Here is a 25515-nt window from a genome sequence, read left to right as displayed (position 1 = left end):
TACTGCACCACCAGAGTGCCAGAGGAATAAAGATAGCACTAAATTCCCCAAAATGCCAAGTGGATTCTTTTTTCCATGCTTTAATTATTACCATAAAACAAGATGCATGTTGTCTGGAGCATGGCTTCAATTCTCAACACCTCCCCACCTGGGTTAGCTTTTTTAAAACTGAACAAAATATGTTTTCTGTTGATGCAAGAACACTAACTTTATACTTCTTGGCTATTGCTATTTGCTTCTAGTTGTACATTCTCGGTTAGTTTTGGAAATCCTGCTTTGGAAATGCTCATTTTGGGTAGATGATAATTTATTTAACGAATATTCTGGATATTGAGAATTTTACCTTCCTCTATCTAGATTTAAGTCGTATTTTACACCCTTGATGTAAGGTAAGTAAGATACAGTTTGTGTTTTATTTCCATGCTCTTTAAAAATCTTTTTTTAAATGAAGAACTTAATGGTTGTCTTTAACACCATTAACCTGGTTTATATTTTAATTTCCATTCTAAATACATGCTTGTGTTGATATTAATTGTTTTGAAAGGTTTTCCATTTTAAAAGAAAAAACTTAGAAGGAAATTTACACACATCGTAGTGTAAAAGCATATATTTGTCAAATACTTGTAGATACAAAGTTACCTGGTTCCTTTGTGGATCCTGAAGGATTTGAATATATCCAATAAGTGGTGATAAATGCAACCTGCAGAGCGGCACCTGGTATTTTCCTTTAATTTTCTTAGTTTAGTTGTCAAACGCCTTATGGTGAGAACTTGCTGAGCTTTCATCAGTAAAGTCTTGTGTAGTCTAGAGGGGAAGAGAAGGAAAGAGAGTGGAAGAGGGCTGCATGACCAGATTACCTTCAAGCACAGAAGCGTCAAAGCTGTGCAGACACTTTGTATTTCTGGCTGGCTGCTGTTAGAGCTTCTGCTTTTATTTCCTGGGAAATGTGGGGCGAGCATGGGCCAGAAGTCATCTTTTAAAATGCAGTTTAAAATCTTCAAGCTCTTTACTGAAACTTGCTATATAGAGTTGATGCTTTATAACGGCTTTTTTTTGTTGTTGTTGTTATTTTTCACACAAATAAATGCTATGTCCAGGTTGAGATCAAGTCATGGGGGTCTGCTTCCTAGGGAAGATTGCAAGCTCAATTTCTCAGATGATTATTAACCTGAAAATATATTGTCCTCAGCACTGGGTGATGTATTACCTTTTAAAAAGTAATTGCATTAACTCAGAAAGTGTGCTTGTTAGAGACATTGCCACCCCCCACCCCCTCGTTTAATAATGTCATTATTATAAATCTGTGTTTGATCAATTCCTTTGTAGGTGAAACAGTTTCCTCCCATTATAAATTATCAGATTATAAAATTATATTAGGACAGAAGAACAGTTGTATCCATTTCCAGGTTAGTTGATGAAGTGTGTGCTTAATGCTTTTCTTGAATAGAATTTAAATATAAACTAATTATGTCTTTTTGTTTCTTTTCCCCTAGCTTAGAGTTTTTGGAGTAATACATCATTAAATTAAGGCATCCTTATATCATTATATATCGTTGTTTAGCCTTTAAAACAAAAGGGAAAAGGAGATGGTAGGGATATGGTTGGATGGTAAAACTTTTTGGTGTTCTGCTTATGTGTGTATGTAATATTGTGCACACACATGCACAGTATTTTCTAACTGTATTGTCCTCTTGTTACAAGTAAAATCACTTGGGTAGGTATGTTTTGGTTACTCTGTTTTGTGTGCATGGCTGTCTCTGCATATAAGTATCTTCAGCAGTGTTCTCCAAGCTTATTAGAAATACACATTCTTGGGCCTTCATTGGGCCTCAATGAATCAGATACTCTAGGGGGTGGGTCACTACATCTGTGGTCTCACGAGCCCTACAGGTGATTCTCATTGACACTAACGTGGAAACAACTGATTTAAACAAACATGAGAATTTGTTAGTATTAAGAATTTAAAGTAAATCTTATGAATTTTATTTAATAATTTTGGTTTTATAATAATCCCCATTTCTTGGTTGTCTCAAGGTATCAGTTTGATATTAAGTATTTATAAAGCAGGTTTTCTTATTTTCAAATGTAATATGGCAGTCAACAAATCTGAATTAGCCTTCTAATTTGTTGATTTGGAGACTTTTTTTTTTTTTTTTTTTTTTTTTTTTTTTTTTTTAATTAGGATTTGGGTGAAGATTTACAGAGTAAATTCACTTTTCATACAGCAGTTCACATATACTTTGTCTCATGTCATTGACCAAAATTTACAATGCAGCAGCTCCCCTCCCACTTCCTCCCCATAGTTACCTCCTCCCAGTGTCCATCCCTTCATACTCTTCTGCACCCTGAGCTATCTTCCTGTGCATAAGCAGCCCTTCCTTCTCCCATGATTGTTCTCTCCAGGGCGTGTGTCTACTTGAAGTAAATGTTTAACTCACATGCCTGTACTTTGTTTGGCTGGAAACCACAGTTGTGGGTTCAATTCCAGACCTGAAGGGCAGCTAGGGACCATAGTCTCAGTGGTTACACCAGGCTCTATTGGACCAGCAAACATGGTCCCCACCTTCTTCTTTTTTTTTTTTTTTTTTGCCTCCAAATGATTTTGAGTTTTGTACCACGTTGTTCTCCCTCTTTATGCAGGATCTCCTACATCCCTTCCAAGTGGATGGCAGTGGTAGCTGGGCACCATCTAGTTCTGCTGGTCTCATAGTTGTATAGGTTGCAGATCGGATGGTGTACCAGTCGCTAGGACTGATTGTTTCCATTAATTTTGGTTTTCTTCTTTCTTCTTGACGAGGAGAGACCCGTTGTTGCATCTAGATGGCAGGTTCCTAGCTTTTAAGGTCCCAGTCGCTACTCGCCAAAGTAGTAGGTGGAACAATGTTTTGTATAGTATGTTATGCCAATTGAGCTTGATGTCCCCTGCGACTATGATCCCAAGCCCACAGGATCAACTACTCGGTCCCTCTGGGTAGCTGGCTGTGACCAAGTAATGACCATAACCTTGCCCCTTGTCAGCTTGGAGACAATTTTTTTAAGAGCATTTATGCTATATAGTTTTGAAAATTAAGAGCCAACATTTGATTTCTTATACTGTCATATACTAGCACACTTTATTATCTCAACTACTTTCTAAAGTAGATGCTCATATTTTCCCTATTCTTTGGATGATGACAACTGAGATCACTGAAGTAACTTCTCCAAGGACATACTGTAAATTGGAAACTCCATTCCAACCCATGACTCTGGTCCCAGCACCTGCATTGTAACCACTATGCACATTCAAATCTCTTCCATCTCACTTGTCTCCCTAACCATGCCTCATCCCCACTTCATACCAAGGCCATGGATAATGGAATGGGATTGGCATTTGGGTGGCCCTGATCATGTCCACTCAGGAGTGAGAGGTGAATGTCATGTGTGGAACAGTTGCATTTCTCAAGTAAATGAGTGATACTTGCCTTTACATGAAATTGTAAACTCTAGAGAAGTATTCCTAAGATATTCACATGAAAGAAGGCTTGTGAAAAAAAATAACTATTTTCAATACTTGATATTGCACGTTAAAGAACAATTAATTCAGGATACTTAAATTATAAAACTAAACTCACTGCCGTCAAGTCGGATCCGACTCATAGTGACCCCTCCTTGAGTTCTGAGGCGGTATCACTGTGGAAATAGATTGCCCAGTCTTCCTTCCAAGGAGTGTCTGGTAAGTTTGAACCACCAGCCTTTTGGTTAGCAGCCAAATGCCTTAGGCACTAGGCCACCAGAGCACTACCTCATTAAATATATGTATTTTCAATTTCCTTGTAGGCAGTGAATGAGAATTTGGGAGATAAAAGAAAAGCACTAGTTCTGTCTTCTAATTTTAACTCACAGTCACACCCATTTGAGGACCTTCTCTGACTGTATTTTTTTAATTAAAAGTTGGCTGCTGGTTATCCATTTATACTACTTCACCCTGAAAATGACTAAAAAGTGATGTGTCTTCCATTACAAAAGTATAGTATCTTATATATGATTACTCTGTATCTATATGAATAAGAAGTAAAGTACGTTGTACAGTTTAACCTCTCGTTAGTTTTAAGTGATTACTAAACAACAACAACAAATGTGTTGTGTAGTTGTATGTACACATTACTGTTGGGAACAGAGCTAGCTTTGATCCTCTCCTCCCCCCATTATTGAGCTGGCTTAGAAAAATGAACTAACGTACACTCCGGTGGGTTTAATTGGCTTATTTATTGTACCAAGTCTACTAAAGGTAGTCTGCTCATCTGAGAATATTTCCTTCAAATGGAATTACTCTGAGCACAGAGGGCCCTTCTTTCCAGTGATAGGATCCTGTGGGCCTTGTGGAACTGTCTTTCTGCACCAGGAAGGAGTTACATGAAGGGATTAAGTTAGCTCTTAGGCTATTTTAGTTCTTCAGTTTTATGATTCTAAGTGTGGTCTTTGTACATTAATGAAAGTTGTGATTGAGCCACATGAGTTCTAAAAGCAGTACTTAATTATGTCAGCTAGCTTGGTTTTACTGGTCAGAGAATGGAAATTTAGGTTAGATGTAAAACAGATTCCAAACTTAAGGAGTCTTGGACATTGAGGTATAGCAAAAGAGAACACTGTTTATGGTAATCTAATTTCTTATCTTTCCCATCTTGAGTATTTTGCTTGAAAGCAGAGGATAGTGTATATAGTTAAACCCATTGACATCCATTACATCCTTAGAATACACTATACTTTTTTGAGATAAGCCTCATTTCAGCCATACTGTAGACTATAATCTATTGTAGAACAAAGATTTCCTACACAAATCTAATGAAATGGGTCTTCTATTTTCTTGATTTAAAGAATAATTACTCCAAGTCAGCAGCAGTTACTAATGAGAAGAAGTTGCTAATTAATTTGCTTGTGTTTCCTTATTTAATACAGCTCCTTTTCACCGTCTCCCATACATGTTCATACCCATTGTTCCACCCCCAGCTAAAGGTGCATTTCTGATGTAACGTTTATTTGAAGTTATTTTATTACACATTCAATAGTCTGGTGTATTGGGAGAACCAACTGAGAGAAATAATGTTTGAAGGCAACTTTTAAGTATTCTTTATTTTAGTAGGTTAACAAAAATAAAAATGTTAGCTAAATAAATTGATTGCTTTTAAAAACAAGTTTTTCCTACTTTTCCTGGAGATGAAGTTGGATGCTCTGTGCAATTTACTTCATGATGTAAACTGGGTTTTCTTTTGAATTATTAAACAGACAAAATTAAAGAGTGTGGGAAAGTATGAATATTATAACTTTATCAGAAGGGCAATTACATCTGCTTCATCTATTTTTCATAAGTATTTGGAGGAAAAGAAAGCACATTTGGGTAGAATTCTTTCTTTCCCTTTAAGAAGATTATTAATTTATTCATTTTAAAATTCTGTGATTTTTGAGTCATTGTAAAAATATTAGAAAATACAGATAAAGTGAAAGTACACACAACTCCTATAATCTGACTACAATTTTCACATCTTTGTGAACATATGCACCAATTTTAGCAATATTTCTCATGACTTATTTTAAAGAAATAAAGATTAAAAGCAAACATCAATTCAGTTCACCTCACTTACAATGATATTTGACTCAAGAAACAGTATAATTCCTATCATACGACAAGCCTGCCTGGGCATTTTGGACCTGTATATTCTTACTGTTTTAATCAATCAAATCTTTGTGATCATGAGATACTATCTGGATAAAGAAAGTAAGTGATTTGGAGGATAAGATTTTCAGAGCTCAGTTTACAGGGGAGATGATACCGTCAACCTGCAGGGAACAGTGGACTAGCATGAAAGGTATAGCAACACTTCTATAGGCTCTCTGGTCAATTCTAACTCTTGCCCAACAAATGTGCCCTTCAGGGAATAAACAGTAGAGTAATTCTTTGCCATTCATCTCAGATCATTAATATTACTTAAACTATGCAATGTGAGGGTATTTTAATATATACTTGAAAAAGTGAAAATCATAGGTACATTTGGAATTATCTGGTATGTTTTTTTAGGTTGACTTTATTCTCGTTTCATATAAATTCCTGTTTGAACATTTGTTTAAAAGATTGGTAGGAAAAATCTTTTAGGCCATTGGAAAACAGTAGCTTTTACTATGTCTCTGCTTTTTTTTTTCTTTTCTTTGGATAGGTAACAGCTATCATTATTTCCCTGGAAATATTAACTGTAACCAACAAACACTGCCTCCCACACCACGTCAAGGTGGAGGTGGACCAGTGACTTTTCCCCACTGAACTGCATGCTGTTCTTGCCTTTTCATTCTGTCCCTTCACTCTTAGCTCGTGTCTTGGCTTCAGGTCCAACTCCCTGAGCATTTATCAGGACCATTGAACTGATACAAACTTCTTCAAGTTACTCACTACTTCACCTCCACATTTCTCTGTACTTTTACCAACTTTCTTTTTCCTTGTGGTTAAGTGGAAAGATACTGCTTTCTCTCTTTCCAAATTAATCCAGACAAAAGACCATCATCTCCTATCTTCTTTGTCAGTTACCTGTTGTCCAATCTTGATTATCAGTTACCTGTCCTCCAATCTTTATCTCCTTTATGGGGACTGTTATTTCACCCTTGAGATAAGAGTTAGGCATCAGTCATCCTAATAAAATTTCTCTTCTCAAACCACTGTTCTCCAGGCCCAACCACTAGTAAATGTGGGTTCCTTCCCTAGCCTTCATCATTTCATCAACCCCTGTTTTCTGTTTTCTGTCCCATCCATTCTAGAGAAACTTCTTCACACATGGATTTTTAACAAGTCAGAGAGAAGCTTATCCATCGTGACTTCCTAACCACATTGACATAGTTGATGGCCCTTGTTAAGTGCCCCCTCCCTGACTTCTGTGACGCTATGGCACACATCATCTCATTAATTGTGGACAGTGTGTGTCCATCATTTGATGCTTTATTTATGCTCTCTACCAACTCAGTTCTCCTTTCTCTTCTCCCCTAAAGAGAATAGGGAAGTTTGTACCCCTCCCATGACTTGACATATCACCCCTGAGCTTTCATCTCTGCATCCCACTTCATACCACCTACTAGAATTTATAATACATGTCCACTAATTCCTTCAGATTCCTTGTATCTAAAGGTGAATTCATTAGTCCTCATAAACTACTTTTTTTGTTGTTTTTGGCAAGAAATTTTCTCTAGTGAGTCCATTTTCAAATCCAGTGAGTTGCATATTCACTCAGAAGCTTTCCTAGCTTCCTCATATACCTCTATTTTACTTATTTTTCATTCCCACCTCTCAAGCCTAGTGCTGATCCTATGCACGTGTTTGCTCAAGCTTACTATCTGCCTCTCATTTCCCCTCTTCTGTTTTCCCAAAACTAAATTATCAGGTTAAAGTGTCCTGCAAATCTAGATCTTGTTCTTATTTTCATCCCTACCTTACTCCTTTAGCCATGTGTTTGTTCATTAGTTCACTTGTTTAGTTAGTATTTAGTGTATTAAACAAATATTAGGTGGCTCCTCATGTTGATTAAGGAGAATACAGACATGGACAAAACGGACATGAATTTCTCCCTCGCAAAATGTGCAGTTTAGGGGGTAAGACAGGCATTAAGCAAATAAATGCTTAAGAAGTGAATCACACCATGGTAAATGCTCCGCAGACACTCTTCCAGCCCTGCTTCTTCTTTGGTGAGGACTTTCACTAAATGGGGTTACAAAGTGAGAGACCTGAACCGTGAAATAATACGAAACATTTCAGCAAGTGAAATTGAGGTTGTTGGGAGTATTTTTAGTGGCCAGTGGTGCAACAGCAAAGGAAGGACATGCCAGAGTCTTTGGGAAATTTTAGTAGTAGAGTGCAGAGTTGGTGTGGGGTGCATGGAAAGAGAAGAGTGGAAGTCTAGAAGTATGAATGGGCAGTAATGAGGCTGTGCCCAGTATGCTCCTGAGCATTGCATATACTTCGTCTCAGTTATTCTCATAAAACTTTTACAAGGAAAGTGGTGGTCTCCCATTTTTCAGAAGTAGTTGGAGACTTATTATCCAGAATCATATACTTGGCAAGCAGCTGACCTAGAATCTATTTACAACTCTCTTACTCCCAAGCTTGGGTGGTTTGTTTTGATACAGTGTCTCCAGTACTGTGAAGTCATGGTTGTCCTATGCTGCTATGATGGGTGCCTGGGTGTTTTCCAGTGCACCTTCCCTTACCATCCTTGTTCTCACTCTTTGAGCTGTGCAAATGAGAGCAGTGGTGGTCAGTGATAGAATCCTCACCTCCCACATGGGATACGTGGGTTCCATTCTTGGCCAGTGCACTTCCTGCCCAGCCACCACCTTTCTGTCAGTGGACATTTATGAATTGCTATGATGCTGAGCAGCTTTCAGCGGTACTTCCAGACTAATACAGACTAAGAAGAAAGACCTGACAGTCCACTTCTGAAAATCAGCTGCTGAAACCCTATGGGTCACAACACTCTTGATCCCATTTTGCCTGGGCTGCCCATGTGTCAGGGGCCAAACCGACATAAGCTAACAACAGCAACAGCTCTGCAAATACTTCTTTTGCACTAAATGTGAGTCCCATGGGAACAGAAGACATTCATCCTTATATTTTCTCATATTTTCTAGCACATTGTCTTGCCCTGAATAAATACTCTACAAAAATCACCCTTCATATAGAGGTTTATATTAGAACCATTTTACATGTACCTTAACTTCTAAAAATAATCACCAGGTACATGACTGTCACTGCCTAATTTTGTACCATTTTCCCAGTGCTTCCAGTTTCCTCATGGGGCTCATATGTACACATCCTGCCAGACAAAAAGAAAAATAACTCAGTAATGTTGTGTAACAACAACAAAAAATGGGAGATTAACAAGCAGCTCACGTCATTCAGAAGTGCAGCCAGGTGTAGGAGTCAGTGGCCTATGTAGATTTTATCTTAATGGATCTGTCTTAAAAGAATTTGGAGGAGGTTGGGATACTCAGTAGTCCCTAGGTAGTGCAACCAGTTCATGTGCTCAGCTGTTAACCAAAAGGTTAGACTTTCGAGTCCATCCAGAGGCACCTCAGAGGAAAAGCTTGACAGTCTACTTCTAAAAAATCAACCATTGCAAACCCTGTGAAGCACAACTCCTCAGACATGCATGAAGTGGACATGAGTCAGAGTATACACGCTGGCAGCTGGCTCTGGTTCTAGTTCTAGGATACTCAGAATATTAAATAAGGACCATTTCTGCGGAAAGCTTCTGAGGGAAAATCTCCCAGGTTTTTCTTTCTTTCTTTCTTTTTTTTAAAAAAGAAGAAAATTTGAATGCCTCTGAAATATTAAGCATTGTTTGGGAGCAGAGTAGTAAGAGAGATTGGCAGGGTATACATATGTATATTTCAGGAGTAAAATAAAAAAGGAACCAGCAAAATGGGAAGTGGTGTCCTGAATGCAAGTGTGCATGAAAGATGGACCAACAAAAAGACAGAGATGGAAAGCTAAGTGACAGAATCTGAAAGGGTAAATGAGCTCTTATGACAAGAGGACAGAAGCAAAATGCTACTTGGGAGGTTATACATGTGGATTACTCCAAATTAAACATTGAAATTCTCCAACTCTGAAGGTTTTTGCTCTTTGTTGTAACCATTACTACTTGTTAACACAATACAGATGGTGTTCCCTGGGAGGAGTTCTTTTCTTATGTAAGCTATTTAGGAGAAAATGCTTCTAGGAAGGGTAAGTGCCTACCATGGAAAAAAGATGTACAAAGTAAGAAAAGGAATTGTAGTAAAGGATAGACCTGGAAATTTGACTGAGAATATTTAAGACTGTAATATCTAAGAGAAACATTTCTATATAAAAATTTAAAACCAGGCTTAAGAGAAATACCACTTCCTGAACTACCCTAAGGAATGTGTTTAGCAATATATAAATGTTGTGGTTACGTTGTGACTAAATAATTTCCTTTCTCATGTGAGAGAAAATAGTGCTTGGATTCACTGTCTGTGAGGTGGGCATGTGTATGCAGTAGGAAGGGTGGTGGTGTTAGAACATGTTTGAATTTCCAGTGATTTACCTCACACCTAATGATACCTACAACTCATTATTAATAATGTTGTCATTTTGAAATAAGTATAAATGTATCTCACATACTCTTGTTGGAAGTAAATGGACTATTTCTTATAAACTTACTTGAGGATCTTTACAAAATATTTTTTTTCAAATTATAGAATATTTAATATTGTACATATATGAAACCAAGCTTATTAAAAGAAATAACATTTACCTTAAGGGAGAAGTATGGCTAGATATGTTACTTTATGTGAAATAATACCATGTTAAATTAAAAAAAAAAAAAAGTTTTTCAATAGCCAAAACTTACTATGTAGGGTACGCCCACATCAAATGCTTCTATTAAGACTTCACAGGTCAGTTGACACTTTTTTTTACTTTAGCAAGTTCCAAACTGGAAAAACAAGGGTGTTGCCAGTAGAGGTTGAGGTGAATTGAAAGGTGAGAATAATGCCACCACTGCAAACCAGCATGGAGATGCTGTGGTTAATGCATTTCGTGGCTGTGAAATGCAGCCCCACCCTTGCAAACAAGAGCTTCATAATGCATTTTCTGTTTTTCAGGATGAATCTTCAAGTCATGAATGTAACCAGCGCACAATCCTTCTCTACGGAGTTGGCAAAGAGCGTGATGAAGCAAGGCATCAGCTGAAGAAGATTACCAAAGATATCCTGAAAATTCTAAACAAGAAGAGCACCACAGAGACAGGGGGTAAAGAGCCTGAATGCATTTGCTCCTATTTTGTTGTCATTCATCGTCCCTCTTAGCAGAGTCTTTATCAGAGTGGTACATGTCACAGTCACCAGAGTATTTCCTCTCCTGAATGACTGTGATGTTGACATATGAATAAGCATTTATGTGGTCATTTAAATTGTAAGGCCTGCTTTCCATTTATACTAATGCTTGTATTAAAATAGCATATTCTATAGATAGCATGGGAGCTCTGGTAGCATAGGGGCTAAGGCACTTGACTGCTAACCAGAAGGCTGGCAGTTCAAACCCACTAGCCACTCCTCGGAAGGAAGATGGGGCAATCTACTTCCATAGTGATACTGCCTCGGAAACCCAAGGAGGGGTCGCTATGGGTCGGGTCCAACTCAATGGCACATAACAACAACAACAACATAGATAGCATAGTGGGTAAGGCCCTTGCCAGCTAACCAGAAGGCCGATGGTTCAAACCTACCAGCTGCTCCGTGGGAGGAAGAGAGGCAGTCTGCTTATGTAAAGATTTACAGCCTCAGAAACCCAATGGGGGTCACTTTGAGTCAGAATTAACTTGATTATTTTACTTGAAATATTCTTTTCCCATGCTTTTTACATAGTTTTCACAGTGAAGGTATGCTTTTATTATGTCACTACATTACATAATTAGTATTTTGTAATTATCCACTTCATATTTGCCTAATTACTCTTTTCAAGGTTTATTCCATTAGGCAATCATATGATTTAAATATGATGATATTACATATACCTCACTGTCAACATTGGTATTTATTTTTCTAGCACTTAAATAGCGTAAAGAAATCAATGCATGGATTTACCCTCCATATACAGCATTCTACCTACACATGGTATAAACCACCTCTAGGAAACCTACTGCATTGTTCAATACAAGATAAATACATTTTTTTAATGAACTTCTCCACAGAGGATCCAGTCTTTAGGCTGTAGGAGGATTAATTATTTGAGGTTATCTGCACTAGATCTTTCCTAGAGAAAAGTACACATATAAATATTACAAATAGCTTCTCTTTCCTCTCAAACAATAGAGAAGCACATGCAGAAATATATACTACAAAGGCAGTATGTTTTCAGTCTGAATATGGTGTTCTGAGTGTCTGATTCCTAAAGTAACAGACCTTAGTACACAATGGGAAAGGCACCTTCACATGATTTATGTCACATTCAGTACCTCCCTTCCACTGCCTATTAAGGACTGTGTAATCTACTGACTCCATTAGGGAACAACCAAATGTTGGAGTGAGGGAAGTGAAACCCTCTTGTTGGCCTGTCATCATTGAGCTTGAAAAAGAATTTGCTTGTGTCTAAGAAAACTGTTGATCTGTTATTTAGCTGTTTTCTCTCTCCTGGAGAAAAGAGGAAATAGATTGAATTTAGAAGGACAATCAAGCCCTTAACTAGTTAGCAAGAATATTTGAAGCCACTTTTTGTGGTTTCATGGAAATTGGGTGAACACTGTCTCCTTTAGGTGGCTCAGTAATGCATGTTTTGTCTAAACTAATTTTAGAGAAGCTTTCCAGATACTGTGGATTTCTTGGCTTTGGAGGGATGAGGGGGGTGGAGAGGAGAGGAAAGCAATGTGGTATCTTTTTCTGTTGAGTTGGCTTCCTTCCTTCACAAAGAGCTTTTTCAGGCCAGACTGCAGTCTATCCTATCTTTGTACCAGTGCCTTAGATAGGCAGTTCCCACTTGTGAATTCAGGGAGAGAATACTCATTGTTACTCATGCTGCTTTTTTGAGATATCAGTAATTAGAAGCATGAGTGCATAAAGGCATCCTCAGAAAGATGTGAACTTGAGAGCAGTGAGCTACCTTCTAGTGGATAATCTAAGTTTAAATCACTCCTTAAAATCTAGTATGGTCACCAGAAGTTAGTTAACTGTACTGCAGATTAATGGAAATGTATGCACTTTTTCCAGCCAGGATGGAACTGGTAGGAAAATAGAGCTTGGTTGTCATGTATTTGGTTTCTGAGAACACATAAAAATATAATTTTGGAAAACCCTTTAGAAGTTGTGGTAGTTACAGTTATGGGTCAACTTGTCTGCTGGTTTTGAGTGACTAGGCAGCTGGATGGAGTTATTCCCCATGATGCGATTGGTAATTAACTCCATGGTGGAACCTACTGGAGCAGCTGAATAGCTGCTTTAGGGATGTGATCTGCTTCTAATATATAAGAAGCAACCTTGAGGAAGAGGTCTCCAGCTTTTAGCAACTTGCCTTCTGCATGTAACTGAGTCGTTATTCAGCAGCCTGCCGTGTTGTCAGGTGATCTTGGGATTCTTAATGAACTTGAATCAATGGCCTGCTGTGTGATTTGGTAGTATTGGGACTGTGCCATTTTACTTGCTGACCTTGGGCTTGTCAACCTTGGGCTTGTCAGCCTTAGCAACTAGCTGCTGCCTCAGTGAAGAAAGCCTCCAGCTCCAGTGGGCCGGGAGCAAGAGGCAGAGCTGAAGCCCAAAGTCAAGGGGCTCTCACCCAGGCCCTAGAACCTGGCACTTGGAACTCGGACTTCTAGCCTCCAAAATTGTAAGAGAATAAACTCCTTAAAGCCATCCCATCTGAGGGATTATTCTGTTATGGCAACACGAAGTAACCAAAGCAGAAGTGTTCTCAGTTCAGCCAGGACTTGACTAAATCTCAAATGTAAGTAACATTTCCAGTTGAAAATGTCATTTTACATTTGCATTGATAGTCATCTTTTTCCATTGTCAATGATGTGTCTTTTGAAACATTAAGGAAGTTCACTAATAATCTCTAAAAGGCCAAAACATTTTTTTTAAAAAAACAGATAAGCAAAATTAAGCCACAAAACAGCAATAATATATATTATAAATTAACAAATGAGGTAAATCTGAGTATTATGACTGCATGGATACTTATGTAAATATGATTAAAATAATGTATTGATAAATGCCATTAATTTCCTATATTTTTCTTTGAAATTGGATATAAGCTGCCAAACATCATTAGAATGATGGTTTTTAGAATGATGACTATATCCACTCCTTACTTATCAACATAGTTAGGGTGCAAAGAGCAGGTTGTTATGTGAAAATTGGTCTTATGTGAAGCTTCAGTGACCACATGCTCTTCAAGCTCTGGGCGTCATCTCAGAGGCAGCACTGTGGGGCTGCTACCTCCCCTACAGCCTCTGTCTGCCGCCAGCTGGTCTCCACACTATGACTTCCGTACTTGGCCTAAGTGCAGGTGGGTCAGCTTGTGTAATTTCAAACCACAGGTAGAGCTAACAGGGTCAGGTTGTGCAGCTCACACTGCTCTGACCCACATATGGAGTTGTTGTTCTCCATGGAAACACCCACCCATCCAAGACCACCTCCCACTGGTTTCAGTGCCCTCAGGTGGGCAGACAGTGGCTCTTGGGGGTATACGGTGACTGCCATGCATCCTGATTGTGCCCCTCTGTTGCCTTCTTGTGGCCCAAAGCCAATGTGATAAGGCTCTGGAGCATGAAGGTTAATGGCTCAAGGCCCCAGCATCTGGATTTTTTTTTTCCTTCCTTTCCTATTTAGGTGGGGGCAGGGATGGGATGGGAGGAATCAATGCTTTGGGGCTCAAGAGGGAGGCATTCTCTCACTTAAAACACATGGGTCCTTATCTGACTCTGAAGTGATTTAAGCAGATCTTTTGTTATTGTTGTAAATGTGAAATGTCAAATAACTAGATAGTTTATGAGGGAGGAGTAGTTGTTTTATCTTTTATATGAGGCTTTAAGAAGTTAACTCTGTAGGTAGATGGAGCCTACTGGGTCCATTTCTCCCTCATAAAAAAAAAGTTGCATTTATGAGTTCTCGTGCGGGGTCTGTTTCCTCAGGTCAGCTGTTCTGTGTATTTGTTTTGGTCCCAAAAAAGTCATTGACCACATACCTTAAATTCCCTTTTTAAAACACATGTACACAAATAAGGCTATTCGTGTAAGCTCTTTGGCCTTGGGTCAGTGATGTTAGTAAAAAAATGCAGAAATTAAATATTTTAAACATACTCATGGCATGTGAACAGCTATAGTGAAAGTAGTTTCATGCTTAATGTGTACCTTTGAGAACAGATGTGGAGAGAGTAGGTTTGATGAACTTCTCAGTGCTTACTCTTTGCATTACATTTGGTATTCCTTGATAGAAGTGACTCAATTCTCCACTTTATGTTACACCAACCCTTCTTTTGTTCTGATACCTCTTTTGCTTTGGTATCAAGGTGACTTTTTTTTTTCTTTCTTTTTAAAATAAGTTATGAGATAATAGACTGTATTTTTTAAACTCCAGACTGTAATTGCATATTGTTGAAAACATCTTCTAAAATAATTTCTAAAATCATTACATTTGCCTTTAGCAAAGTGTTTTTCAATTCAATGATATCTTGTTTATTGTTCATGTCTTTAATGGAGAAATCTGTAAAGTGACATTTATTCTCTGAAACTAAACTTTCCTAAATGAGAAGTGAGTGGCAGTGCTTATCTTCCATATAGCCTTTAACTATTTGGAAGCAGAGCGTTGGAAATGACCTTAGAAGTAGTCTAACAGTTTCTTTTTGTTTTTAAATTTGACTTTGTAAGTTAATAATGTTAAAAAAATTAGGATTTTATTTAGTTTTGAATCTTAGTCTTAGAACTGTTAAGAACTATCCCTCTGGAAATAGCAGTGTTTAGTATATTTTTTATCAGAATTTTCTCCAGACTTGTCCATGCTAAATTGATAAAACTAGCATTTTCCCATTAATGCAAGTAATTGAAGTCTTTGGTACTCTTAAAAGAATTAGGAATTGTATGCTCTCTTTTTTTCTTTTCTTTTTTTTTTTTCTCCCTTCACAGTTAACTGTGAGAAACGTACAAAGGTTGGGTCTCCTAAGAGATACCAGTGTCTGTTATGTCTAAGTGAGGCTGGGTAGTTTTATTCCCCCTTCACTGTTAGTATCATAGTATTTTAAAAGTCAGTTAGAAATGTTCATAGAAGCACTTTTCATAATAGCTTAAATCTGGAAACTACTCAGTAAGAGTGGATAAGAAAATAGTAGTATCTTTATACATTAGAATACGTACATAAATGAGAATGAACAAATTAAAATTACTTGTAACAGTATAGATTAATCTCATAATCATAATGCTGAGTAAAAGAAGCCACCCTTAAAAAAGTATATACTGTGTGATTCCACAAAGGACAGTATGAATCAAAGATGATAGAAGTCAGGATCTTGGTCCCCTGGGGAGAGAGAAATGACTGGACAGGGTTCAAGGGGCTTTCTGGAGTTGTGGTATGTTGTTTTCCTGATTTGGGTCTCATTAGCTGAATGTGTTCACTTTGTAGAAACTCTCAGAGTTTATGTATTTTTTGGTACGTATGTTGTATGTTGTATGTAAAAAATATCCGTTTAAAAAGTTCAGAGCATCTCATAAATGGAAAATAGCATATCTGCCTTTTGTTAACTTAGGTGGGGAGGAAGGACAAAAAGCCAGAAAGAGCAAGCAAGAAGCATTTCCAACACTGGAGACTGTGTTCACAAAACTTCAGCTCCTTTCTTACTTTGATCAGCATCAAGTGACATCTCAGGTAGCCATTTAAAGCTGCTTTAATGTGCATTTGGGATATGTATACCTCCCTAAAAATCTTTCATGAAATATATATATTTTCAGCCTTAGTTGATTTCATAAATACATTTTATAAACACATGTAGAAACATTCTAGACTTTTGAGTTGTTCATTTCTAAGTGTCAAGTTGCCTTTCTCAGAAGAATTAGTTTTTATAAAGGAGCCCTGGTAAGTGCTAGCGTGCTACCAAAAGGTTGGCAATTTGAACCCACACAGTGGCTCTGAGGGAGAGAGGCCTGGTGATCTGCTCCTGTCAAGATTACAGCGAGGAAAGCCCTATTGGGCAGTTCTCCTCTGTTACATGGGGTCACCATGAACTGAATAGACTTGACAGCACTTACAAGTAATTTTACTTTGTGATAATAATAAGCAACATAAACTAATCTCCAGTACAATACCTATGTCGTTACATTTTGGTTGTATATTGCTATTGATGAGGGAAATCTGTTGATAACTGAAATAAAATACTCTGAAATAGAGGGGAAACCAAATTAGTTTTGCTTTGTAAATCCATTCATATTCCAGAAGGTATTTTTGGAAATTGATTAATATCTGTAGTTGTTCTACCTTTGTGATAGTCAAAGTCTAGATCTTAATGACCTCTTGGCATGTTTCTTCAAATCACAGTTGTAGTAAGAAGTTGTCTTCATTTTTATATGGCTTTTCTTTCTGTAGGATGTTTGAACTTTCTTCTGATCAAAATCACATATAAATTCAAATGTCTTATTTAAAAAATTAAAGTAATCCAAGTAAATAATTCTTTGGAATATTCATCCTCATAATTATTTTCATTTTTACATAGATCTCTAACAATGTGCTGGAACAAATCACAAGCTTTGCATCGGGAACATCCTATCATCTACCTCTGGCTCACCATATTCAGCTTATCTTTGATCTCATGGAGCCAGCGCTGAACATCAATGGACTAATTGACTTTGCAATACAGGTGGCAAAGAGACCAGGTTTCTCTCGTTTGGGGGAAATCTAACCTACTTGGCATTGTGCAATTTAAAATATTAAGATAGCCACACTTTATGCATTAACACTATCTTAAGGGCCCGGTACAATCTAAATAAATGAGGCATTTTAAATATACTCATGCCACGTGAATAAAAACAAATTCATTACCATCGAGTCAGATTGGACTCCTAGTGACCCCCCTCCTTGGGTTTCTGAGGCAATATCATTATGGAAGTAGATTGCCTGCTCTTCCTTCCAAGGAGTGGCTAGTGGGTTTGAACTGCCAGCCTTCCAGTTAGCAGTCACATGCCTTAAGCACTATACCACCACCTTGGAAACCCAAAGAGGGTTCAGTAGGAGTCAGATCCAACTCGATGGCAATGAGTTTTTTTTTTTTCTTTAAGGCATGTGAGCAGCTATAGTTTCAGATTGCACTTTATAACCTATGTGTACAATTAATGTGGTGGCATTTCTGTTTGCCCTGTCAACAGTCTTCACCTCATGTTTTCAGTTGCAACTGTGTTCATATTTTTCCAATTAAATTATAATTGCTGCTGAAATATCTTATAGCCATTTAAAATGGAGCTTTGAGTTTCTGTGCATGTGTTTTGTTATTTATGGCAAAATGAGAGTTTATTTGCTCTCTATAATATATTTTAGATTAAAAGGAAAAGGAAAAACCTTATGATTTGGTTTGTTACTATATTTATCATGCACATACTTGAGTTCATTTATTATCTCCTGTTGTTACTGAATGGATATAAGACTTACTTTCCTTTGCTTATTGTATTGGAGGAGATAGCTGTGTTGTTAGTAAGCAGATGATGATAAATTAGCTCCACCTTATTAAAGAGAAAGGAAAAGGGGGGAAAAGTGAGGAGTAAGGGTAGGTACCCTTTGGAAATATCCAGCCAGAACTTTGGGCCACCAGAAGTTTCAGTAACTTTCAGTGGTAGATACTTCCTGGTTGCACCATGATGTCTGGACAGAAAAAGACAACAAACAAACTATAAACTAGTAAAGGAGTAAAATATAATTTAATTCACCAGGTTCTGTTTTCTAAGACAACAGTCACGTACCTATATGGACTTGGGGCAGGGTGGGAAAAAAAAAGTAAAAACCTCATTGCTGTTCTGTCAGATCCAATGCATAGCAGCCCCTCCTTAGGTTTCTGAGGCAGTATCACTACAGAAGTAGATTATCCAACCTTCCTTTCAAGGAGTGGCTGGTAGGTTTGAACTACTAGTCTTCTGGTTAGCAGTCAGATGCCTTAGGGGGATCAAATAGTATTAGGATGTCTCAGTATGTTCGTGGTTTGTAAAAGCAAGTGTTTACTTCTTTGTTTTGGAAACTACATTTTTATTCAGTCTTATTTTCTGTTGTAGCTACTGAATGAACTGAGTGTTGTGGAAGCTGAACTGCTCCTAAAATCTTCCAGCCTGGCAGGAAGTTACACAACGGGACTGTGTGTCTGCATTGTGGCTGTTCTGAGGCGGTACCATAGTTGTCTGATTTTGAATCCTGATCAAACAGCCCAGGTGTTTGAAGGGTTGGTATACAATATGTCTTTATTATTTTCAAATCCTGAAGTGTATAGTTTGTGATTAAATATTAGAGTGGTTTTAAAAGACATGCAGTACTGGTGTTTGTGTTTGTTATTACAAGGATATAATATAGTTGAAGAATTCTTTTACCAAAAAACATTTTTAAGAGAAAGAAATAAAAGCATGTAAAGTATGTTCTTTTAGTAAAAAGTATGTTTCCTGCCTCCCTTCCTCAATGCCTCCTCTGCCGTCCTTCTTTCCCTCCTCCTGCTTTTAAGGGAACAAACCTAGGCAATGACAGTACTCTACCATTTATGCTCCCCAGCCCCATGACTTATGATGAGTAGTGAATAGTTGACAGCTGGTTTGTTCAAGTAATTTCAGTTGTCAGTATTCACATTTAGGAATCCAACACCAAGTAATCTTGGCCGCATTGTCATTTTAGAGATGTGCTTCTTCAATTTCATTTCTTGGATTGATTGGAAAAATAGTTTTTGACAGGTTAATGTAGAGCAAATGACTTTCTAGAGTCTCAGATTCCCAGTCTTTCTTGGTTTGTGTGTATTGTAGGCTAAGGTTTACTCTATTACTGCTAGTGAATTTGGGTTGAAGGGACTACCTAATATCATTCCCATTAGAGACTTAGGTTAACAGGTACAAGGAAACAGCTGAGGTCTTAAAACAACTATACTGCACCTATACTATGCTCCTTTTTAGCCATGTCCCACTCCTTTCCTCAGAGCTTATTTTAAAAAGAGACAAACTGCTTTTTTTCTTCCATTCGTATCCTCCACCCCCTGGGGCTCCAAAGAGTCATGAGGCTCCTTGGTCCCACAGTCACTTTTTTGGATAATCTTGTACATAACCAATTTATAATCCATCCTAGATGACATCCGTTTGGCAGCAGCTTTTCTGGGGGAAACTGAAATGGTACCACTTTAATTGTACACGAAGGTTGTAAAGTGAAATCTGAAACATTTCAGTGTGAGAAAAAATTTACCCTAGAATTAATTAATATTGTTATTGTTGTTATATGCTGTTGAGTTGGTCCCGACTCATAGTGACACCTCCTTGGGTTTCCAAGGCGATACCACTTAGGAGCTCTGGTAGCATAGTGCCTAAGGCACTTGACTGCTCACCAGAAGGCTGGCGATTCAAACCCACCAGCCACTCCTCGGAAGGAAGGTTGGGCAATCCTACTTCTGTAGTGATACTGCCTCGGAAACCCAAGGAGGGGTCGCTGTGAGTCGGGGCCAACTCGACGGCAAACAACAACAACATCACTACTTTGCTATGAATTAACTCTTTGCCTTTGGACAAGTGTTTACTCTTCGGAACCCCAGAGTCTCTTTGAGAAAAGATGAACCAGATGCTTTAATAGTCTGGATCATTTATGACACTACCTTGTGGCTGAACTCAGTAATAATACAGAATGGCAGCAGAATCAGATTCACATCTCGGTGGGTTGACCATTAGTGTTTACTTCTCTATTGGCTTCCAAAGAGGTCACAGTTCTGACTGGGATTAGAGGCACAGAATTAGAGTAGTAATGGTACTTCTGAATTGAAAAAATTACAGAGCAAGTCAATAATGAAGGGATTTTAAGTTTTATGTAAGATAAACTATAAAATAAATTTGTTTCCAGTTTGTATAAGCAAGGGGGTTGTGACCCAAACCATGACTTTATCAAGTTTGTGCAAGCACCAGCTTGTGCTCTTGAAAATGGATTCCTCAGATTTACTGGTTTGAAGAAATCTCTCCTTTACAAAGGAGTGAACTTGAGTATCTTAGCAAACTCTCTGAATTTATGGATCTTTCTGCTAAAGAGAAGTTCTCTACTGCAACTCCCTTTTATGTTCTAGTCACAGCAACTTAGCTGATGGATTTGGCCGTACATATTCTCAGAACTCTTTCATTTCTTACTGTTAATGGCATTTTTAAAAATCTACCTGTTCAGTATCATAATAGAAATATGACACTATATGCAGTTATTCGCTATTTGCTATAATGATTAGTTTTAATCACCGGATAATCTTTTTTCCTTACCCAAGTAAAACAAAGATGTGTTCCTACTCTAAAAGATTCAAATGATAGTACATATATTAGAAGATGCAGATCTGATTTCTTCATATATTTTCTTTCTCAGGTTGTGTGGTGTGGTCAAGCATGTTGTTAACCCCTCAGAATGTTCTTCCCCTGAAAGATGCATCTTAGCCTACCTCTATGATCTCTACGTGTCATGTAGCCACCTCAGAAGTAAATTTGGAGACCTCTTCAGGTTGGTAAAAAAGTCAGAGGCCTAGAAATAGGGCTATGCCTGTTTGTTACTGACTCAGCTAATATTGTCATCTTTTTAAATAATAAAAGCTCATTATAATTTATATTTTTCAGGCAGTACTTTTGATATACTCAAGATTCATTTAAATCATAAATATTAAAATACATAGGGGCAATAAAAGATAGACCATATACAATAGAAGTACGTGAACATCGAGTTTTTTTCCCTAAATTGAAATGACTTTAGGTCATAAACTATTCAATTCAGACATGTTTTCAATAAACACCAGATTATTTTCTATGATGAGATGTTTGCTCTAAGTTATATAGACACACCAAACCAATGCTGTTGCCACTGAGTCGATGCCAACCCATAGGGTTTCCAAGGCTACATTTTTACAGCCCTCCTTTCCTGTCATTCTCCATATCTTACCACCTGCTACCCACACCTGCTTTGACGTAGATGTTATAAAATGAATATTAATGTTATTTTGAGAAATTTAAAATTATTAGTTGTAAGTGAGGGGGAAAGGGAAGAAGGTAATAATTGACAAAAGAAACTGGAAATCTAGAAGGAGGTAAGGAGAAAGTGATCAGTTATGGTTTTCTTTATTCTCTCATTGCCTGCGTCCAATTTGTGTACAAATAATTTTATATTTAAAATTCTACTTGAATTATAAACTTTTAGGTCTCTCTAGAACCTGACCACATTCCACTCCCCTCTGTCTCTCCCACCATGGTCATCTCTTGCTTAGGCCATTGCACAATCTTTTGAACTGATTTCCCTGCTGCTACCCTTGACTCTCTTGAGCATATTCTCAACATAGCCACTAATGTGAACCTTTTTAAACAAGGATGGCTGCCTTGAGCATTGTGCTCTTGTAAAGAACTGTCTATATGGGATCAAACTGACAGCAGTAACTTGAAAGGTTAGATAGGAGGCTTATGGGGCAGAGTTCATGTCAGTAGGGGAGGAATGGTTTGGAAAAGGAGGGTATAAATGGTTGTATAATTGAAGAATGTAATCAGTTTTATTGATAGAACATGTAGAAATTATTGAGTTGGTTTGTGTTTTGCTGTGTATATTTTCAACAACAAAAAAAATTTTAATTAAAACGGAAAACAAGGATGACTCAGAATCTTCCAGAGTACTTTCTACCTCCTCAAAATAAAATTTGAGGTCCCTACCTAAACTTTGGGAGCTCTGGTGGCATAGTGCCTAAGGCATTTGACTGCTAACCAGAAGGGTGGCAGTTCAAACCCACCAGCCACTCCTCAAAAGGAAGATTGGGCAATCTACTTCCATAGTGATACCACCTCGGAAACCTAAGGAGGGGTCACTATGAGTCGGATCCGACTCGATGGCAATGGGTTTGGTTTGGTTTTTACTTAACCTTCAGGAGCTATAGAGTAAGGCCTGCTTGTCTACTTCTTTCTACCTTGATCACTGTATTCTAGCCACACTGACTTCCTTTCTGCTCCTCAAACACTCTAAGCTCACTCTCACATCAAGGTTTTGTGCTTGCTATTAACCTCCCTTTGAATATTTTCCCCTGTATATTTGTATATTTACTCTTGAACTTCATTCAAGACTCTACCTTCCTGAACACTCTTTTTTAAGTAGCACATCTTCTCTGATCCATATGACTTGCTACTCCCTGATGCCCTGTGTTGTGTGTATGTGTTTTATTTATGTATGTATGTATGTATGTATGTATGTTTTGTAGTCTGACTTCTCCCTAGAATGTAAACTTAATGGAAGTAGAAATCTTTTTAAATTTCTTCAGTGTTCTGCCTAGTGCCTTGATCAGTACTTGGTACATATCAGGCAGTGCATAAAGGTCTGTTGATGTTCCCAAGACAGCACGAACAGCCTGTTTGACCCCCTAATGCTCCTGTACTACAGTACAACCAGGTTGAATGAGTTAATGTAGATAAAGTACACTGGATGAGGGGAGATTTAGGGGTCAGCAAAGTGGTGCATCACAGAGAGAGGCACTGTCTAAAGGTTCCTGCTTGAAAGAAATGGAAACAAAATGTAGCTTTTCTGGGCTATCTTGAGGTTAGGCTTCTGTTTGTAGCTTGAGATTAAGGGGAAAAAAGAACAAAAGAAATCCTAGAGACACAGAGATTTCTATTTGTGTACTCATAAAACTGACACTAATTGCCTCTGAGCCAGCAGCCACAAAGCTGTGTATGAAGAATATTGAGGTAAATATACCACTAACCATATCCACCATTTCTTGAGGTACTGCTTGGTATGTGGCAAGCACTGCACTGGGTCATTTACAGAAGGATCTTTGGTTCTCAAAATAACCCCAAGCAAAAAAACCAATCAAATCCACTGCCATCAAGTTGATTCCACCTCCTAGCAACCCTATTGGGTTTTCAAGGTGGTAAATCTTACAGAAGTACATTGCCCCATCTTCCTTCTGTGGAGTGACTGGTGGGTTTGAACTGTCATCCTTCTGGTTAGCAGTCAAATCCCTCAGGCACTGTGTACTAGAATGCCTTCAAAACAACCCCAGGAGGTAAAAATGATTATCCCCATCAGTAAATGTGATGAGTTTTTTACACAAGTAAATTTATGCTAAAAATAATTCAGAAACGGTTGTAACAGTTCATTGACAGGTGACAGCCAGAAGTTCAAGCTAAATTCAGAAGAGGATATGAAATGAGTGATATCATTGCTCATGTCTGATAGATCTTGGCTAAAAGCAGAGAATACCAGAAAGATGTTTACCTGTGTTTTCTTGATTATGCAAAAGCATTCATCTATAAGGAGCATAACAGATTACGAATAACATTATGAACAATGGGCATTCCATACACTCAGTTGTGCTCATGTAGAAGCTGTACATAGAACAAGAGGTAGTCATTTGAAAAGTACAAGGTGATACTGCATGGTTTCAAATCAGGAAAGGTATGTGTCACGATTGTGTCCTTTCATCATACTTAATTCAATCTGTATGCTAAGCAAATAGTCCACCACATCAGGATTGGAGGAAGACCCATGGACAATCTGCACTAGATATGCAGATGACACAATCTTGTTTGCTGCAAGTGAAGAGGGCTTGAAGCACTTACTGATTATACCTCAATATAAAGAAAACAAAAATCCTCATGACTAGACCAATAAGCAACATCACAATATACATGGAGAAAATATTGAAGTTGCCAAGCATTTCATTTCACTTATATCCATAGTCTATGCCCATGGAAGTAGCAATTCAAGAAATCAGATGATGGGGTTTCTGATAAGGTGATGGAATAAGCAGACAAACTACACAAATCCTCTTCAACAAAGAAAAGGGGGACCAATTAACACAGATACAGAAGATAATCCTGGAGCCCTGAGCTTTGAAAGGGAAGGATATAGAAGTGGACTAAACTCCAACTGGTAGAAGAACCTTCATGAAAACACAGAAAAAGGAGACATAATGGAGCTGCTGTCTGTCAGTGATCCTGATGGCATGGACAGCTTGGATGTTGCCAGGTGGTGTTAGGACCTAAGACTTGAACTAAAAATTGGCCCTGCTAGCCATAGGCCGCATGGAGGGACTGCATTGGTGGCTGGTGAATAAAAGAGGAAGCAGCAAAGAAGGAGATGGGCTGAGCTATGGAATTTTGGCTATCTGGAGGGTGCAGTCATTTTGAATGTTTACAAGTGGTTCAACCATTTTGGATATTTAAAGCGACAGCATTCCCCCAGATTCCTGGGACTTAAGAATAATCCCCACTTGCCAGGAACTACAAGGACATTCTGGATGCCAACAACTGGAAAGGTACGCTATTCCCCTTATTGCTCTTATACCCCACACCCTCTTGGTGAACAGAGGTGTGGCCATCCCTCATTTACACCCACCTTCTGGGTCAGCAGGAATAAGAAACGAAATGGATGCATCATAGCAGACCCAACTGAAATATAAAGGATAATATCAGGATACTATGAAGAACTATACAGCAACAGATTTGAAAATCTGGAAGAAATGGACAGATTTCTAGAAACACACTACTTACCTGGACTAATACAGACTGAGGTAGAAAAGTTGAACAGACCCAAAACAAAAGAAGAAATTGAACAGGTCTTAAAAAAAATTATCAACAAAAAAAGTCCTGACACGGAGAGTTTCACCGGAGAAGTCTACCAAACTTTCAGAGAAGAATACCAATCCTACTCAAACTATTCCAAAACATACAAAAGGACGGAATCTTCCCAAATTCATTTTATGAAGCAAGCATAACATTAATACCAAAACCAGGCAAAGTCATCACTCAAAAGGAAAACTACAGACCAATATCCCTCATGAAT

The 25515-nt window shown here is 38.0% G+C and overlaps 1 protein-coding gene across 1 annotated transcript in view; it reads left to right on the top strand.

Moving 5' to 3' along the window:
* MED12L (mediator complex subunit 12L) overlaps positions 1-25515 on the top strand; it is a 518530-nt gene that overhangs the window by 416627 nt on the left and 76388 nt on the right. The window contains 5 exon segments of the mRNA XM_042780849.1: positions 10639-10786; positions 16265-16383; positions 17225-17368; positions 18768-18931; positions 21073-21204. Of these exon segments, the coding sequence (XP_042636783.1) occupies positions 10639-10786; positions 16265-16383; positions 17225-17368; positions 18768-18931; positions 21073-21204 (707 nt within the window).

The sequence above is a fragment of the Orycteropus afer genome, unplaced genomic scaffold, assembly GCF_000298275.1.
Source record: "Orycteropus afer afer isolate SDZICR_OR568_19922 unplaced genomic scaffold, OryAfe1.0 scaffold00066, whole genome shotgun sequence".
NCBI classification, from domain to species: domain Eukaryota; kingdom Metazoa; phylum Chordata; class Mammalia; order Tubulidentata; family Orycteropodidae; genus Orycteropus; species Orycteropus afer.
This window is presented reverse-complemented; position numbering and strand designations above follow the sequence as displayed.